At 64.0% G+C, this 3,194-nt stretch overlaps 1 protein-coding gene across 3 annotated transcripts in view; it reads left to right on the top strand.

Moving 5' to 3' along the window:
• The first annotated feature begins 1,390 nt into the window (after positions 1-1,390).
• The window catches only part of Phf21b (PHD finger protein 21B), a 64,704-nt gene continuing 62,900 nt past the window's right edge, over positions 1,391-3,194 (top strand). For 2 of the 3 annotated variants that reach the window (XM_005379472.2, XM_005379473.2), the window contains exons 1-2: positions 1,391-1,523; positions 2,352-2,417. In XM_005379472.2, coding sequence (XP_005379529.1) covers positions 1,470-1,523; positions 2,352-2,417 — 120 coding nt within the window. In that variant the 5' untranslated portion in view covers positions 1,391-1,469. The other variant, XM_005379474.2, reaches the window with a different exon arrangement.

Here is a 3,194-nt window from a genome sequence, read left to right as displayed (position 1 = left end):
CCTAAGTCATTTGAGACAAATGCCCCAGCAGAGGTAGAACATCACTGTGGGCTTGGCGGCGGGAGGGTCCACTGATTTCTGTGACAGCAGAAGAAACGCATGTATATTGGCCTCTGCTGAAAGGGGCGTTTCCAGGTGCACGTGCCTAGGCATCTTTTTGTGCTCAAGGGGAACACGAAGATATAATTTACCAGTTCAAACATTTACTTTGAAATAGGATCGAACGCCTTCTCATAGCATCTTTCATACACACCAGTGAGCTACCCACGGGGCACAGAGCACTGTCTCCGACGCAAACTGATGAGCTCAGAAAACAAACAAACAAACAAAAAGAAAAACTGATGGTCTCAGTAACTCCAGGGCGGCGATATGGATTCCAGACATTAACCTCCTGGTTGTGGGGCTGGGAATTGGGAAATGTGATCTCTGCGGCTGTAGTTATAATTATTTTATGTCACATTGACCCGGCGTGTTTACGATTTTTAACAACTGTCTTAAAAAGTCCAGTGACATCTGTTGAGAGTTTAATTGTGAGTGTAAAAAAAAGTCATTAAAGGAGCAGCCGAGAGATCAATTTTCACACTGTTTAAGCAGTACGGTGGCCATCAGGCGGAGGGAGACTCTGGCGACAAGACTAATTTTGTCTCCCAAGTCGCAGCACTGACTCAGGAGCGGACGGGAGATGATTAAAACGAAACAGAAGAGGGAGCAAAGGAAGAAAAGGTGCAGACAGAAGACCCGAGGAAAAAAGGGCATCGTCCCTTCCATGGCAAAGTGTCCTTAGCCCAGAAGTCCAGCGGGGCGCCCAGGCAGCGGGGGAAGGGCGACCCGTTCTCGTGGGCATCTGCCGGGGACGCAGAGGAGGACCTCGTGGGCGCGCGCAGCCCGAGTGGGTCCGGATTTCGCGCTTCTCTACACTAACACTTTTGTTCTCCGCTCGGGGCGCCCGGCCACGGAGGGGCGGCAGTGCGCACGCGCGGATGGGGCGGGGCGGGGCGGGAGGTGGGCGGAGTTAGCGGTGGGCCCCGGCCCCGCCCCCTGCCGCCCCGGCCCGCTCCATCCGGGCACTGCCGAATTAGCATCGTGCCGAGGCACAACTTTGCCGAGGCCCAGCGAGATCCAGGCGCGCGCGCCGGAGGAAATATAGTCCCTGCCGGCGGCGGGGTGCGCGCGGGGTGCGTGGGGCTGCGGGCGCCGGGGGGGCCATGCGCCAGGCCGCGCCCGCAGCCCGGGGACCCGGCGCAACTTGCCGGGCAGCCTGAGGAGTTGGGGTGGCCCGGGTTCGGCGCCCGGCCGCCTTTCTTACCCCTCGCCAGCCCCGTTCCACTGGGCCGTGGAGGAGGGGGCTCGGGATCACCACCCCCTAGAAGTCCCGATCCACCCCCGCCGGGCCCGGCCCCTCGCCGAGCCGCACAACTTCCCAGGAGCTGGGGCCAAAGTGCGCGCAAAGTGCTGCCCAAGTTCCCGGGATGGAGCTGCAGAGCCGGCCTGAGGCGCTCGCCGTGGAACTCTCCCGCCACCAGGTAGGTGACCGGGTGGGTGGGTCCGGGTCGAGAAGGGGACGGAGGAGTGGAGGTCGAGAGCACGAGTCTTCTCTCCCGGGACTGGGGGGGGTCTCTGGGGCTGGGCCCCCACTCCTGGCGCCCCCGCAGGGGCGGGGAGGTATGCTCAGCACCCACTCGGTGTCCCCTGCGCCTTTACCCGCGATCCTGTACGGTGGAGTTGGGGGCGTGAGGGAACCGAACCCCGCTTTTCCCGTCCTTGCTGCGGAGTCTGCGCTGAGCGCCTGGTGTGCGCGAGGGCGCCCCGCGGGAGCTCTCCCCGGGAGGAGAGCATGGAGAGCCCCCCTCCGTTTCCCTGGTCCCCATACACGCACACCTGGCGCTGCTGCAAAGTAGTTTTGGCGACGGTCGCCGGGCGGGTGGCAGCGGCGTGGCGCCCGGGGCCCGAGCGGTGTTGCGGCGCGCGCGAGTGTGTATGTGTGTGTGTGTGTGTGTGTGTGTGTGTGTGTGGAGAGATTAGGACGCGACTTGAATATTTATGAGCTTTGCTCGACACGGACTCGCCGTGTTTACTTGGCTCTTTGTTCCTCCCCCCTCCCCTGGCACACACTCACACTCACACTCGTGCACACGCAACCCGGCCTGCGCACTTGCACGGCTCGGGGCGCGCCGCCGGGTGGCCTGCGCCCCCGCCCCGCCCCGCGAGGCGCCCCGATGAGGCGGCAGCCACAGGTAAGCGGCACTGCCCGGCCTCCGTGCGCGCGTGCGGGACGCGGCCGGGAAACTTGGGGCGCACAGGACCTACCTCCCCCCACCCCGGCTTCAGCCCGCTCCTCCGTGTCTCCGCAGAACGGCGACCTCAAGAAGCAGCTCCACGAAAGGCAGCCGCGGATCGCAGCGCTCAGCGACAAACAAGTAAGCGAGGGGCCTATGTTCCCCCACACCCCCCAGGCTAGGGCCCGGGAGGGGTCGCCGGGCACTTCGGCAGAACCCTATAAAGTGCCAGCGTGGGCGCTCCCCGCGCAGACTCCCCTGGGTGTCTGGCTCCGGTCCTCAAAGTTACCGTCCTGTCCCTCCTTTCTGCAAAGAAAGAGCCCGGCGGCGGCGGGGGTAGGTGGGGGAGCGCGGCGCCCCGGCAGTGGCCGAGAGGGACAAGCTGCACCTCGAAGGCGCGGCGCCGGCGTCCATCTTGAGTTGGTGACCATGGTTTTGGGAACGTGGAGATTCCCGGGCCCGCGTCGCCCGCTCCACGCCGGTTGAGAGTGGGGGCGGCGGGGACGACTGTTCGGGCCTGGATGCCGCCGCGCTCCTGGGAAGCAATCTCTGGGTCCCAGGCAAACCCCTTTTTCTAAAAGCCCTTCCTCTGAGCGTCCCCTCCCCACCACTTCGCTGGCTTCACTTTTTATTCTTGGAACCTAACGCCAGCTCCCGTGGAACAAAAGAAAGGCGCCCCCGGGACCCCCCCTCTCGGTTCTGCCCCAACTTTGGTCTCTGGGCTTTAGACGCAGAAGAGGATTCACAAGAAGCTCCCGCGATCGGGAGGGGGGTGCGGCTGCCGACCCCCCTCGCGCCCCTCCGAGGAGGAAAAGTTGTCCATTGTGACTTAGTTGCGCTGAGCTCAGCGCTCCGGGTTTCAGCACCGCGAACAGATGCCGCGGCGGAGCCGGCCGGCCGTGCGCCCCCGCCCCGCCC

The sequence above is a fragment of the Chinchilla lanigera genome, unplaced genomic scaffold, assembly GCF_000276665.1.
Source record: "Chinchilla lanigera isolate Chin_1 unplaced genomic scaffold, ChiLan1.0 scaffold00012, whole genome shotgun sequence".
NCBI lineage: Eukaryota > Metazoa > Chordata > Mammalia > Rodentia > Chinchillidae > Chinchilla > Chinchilla lanigera.
Note: the sequence above shows the minus strand (reverse complement) of the source record. Positions and strands in the feature narration are given on the sequence as shown.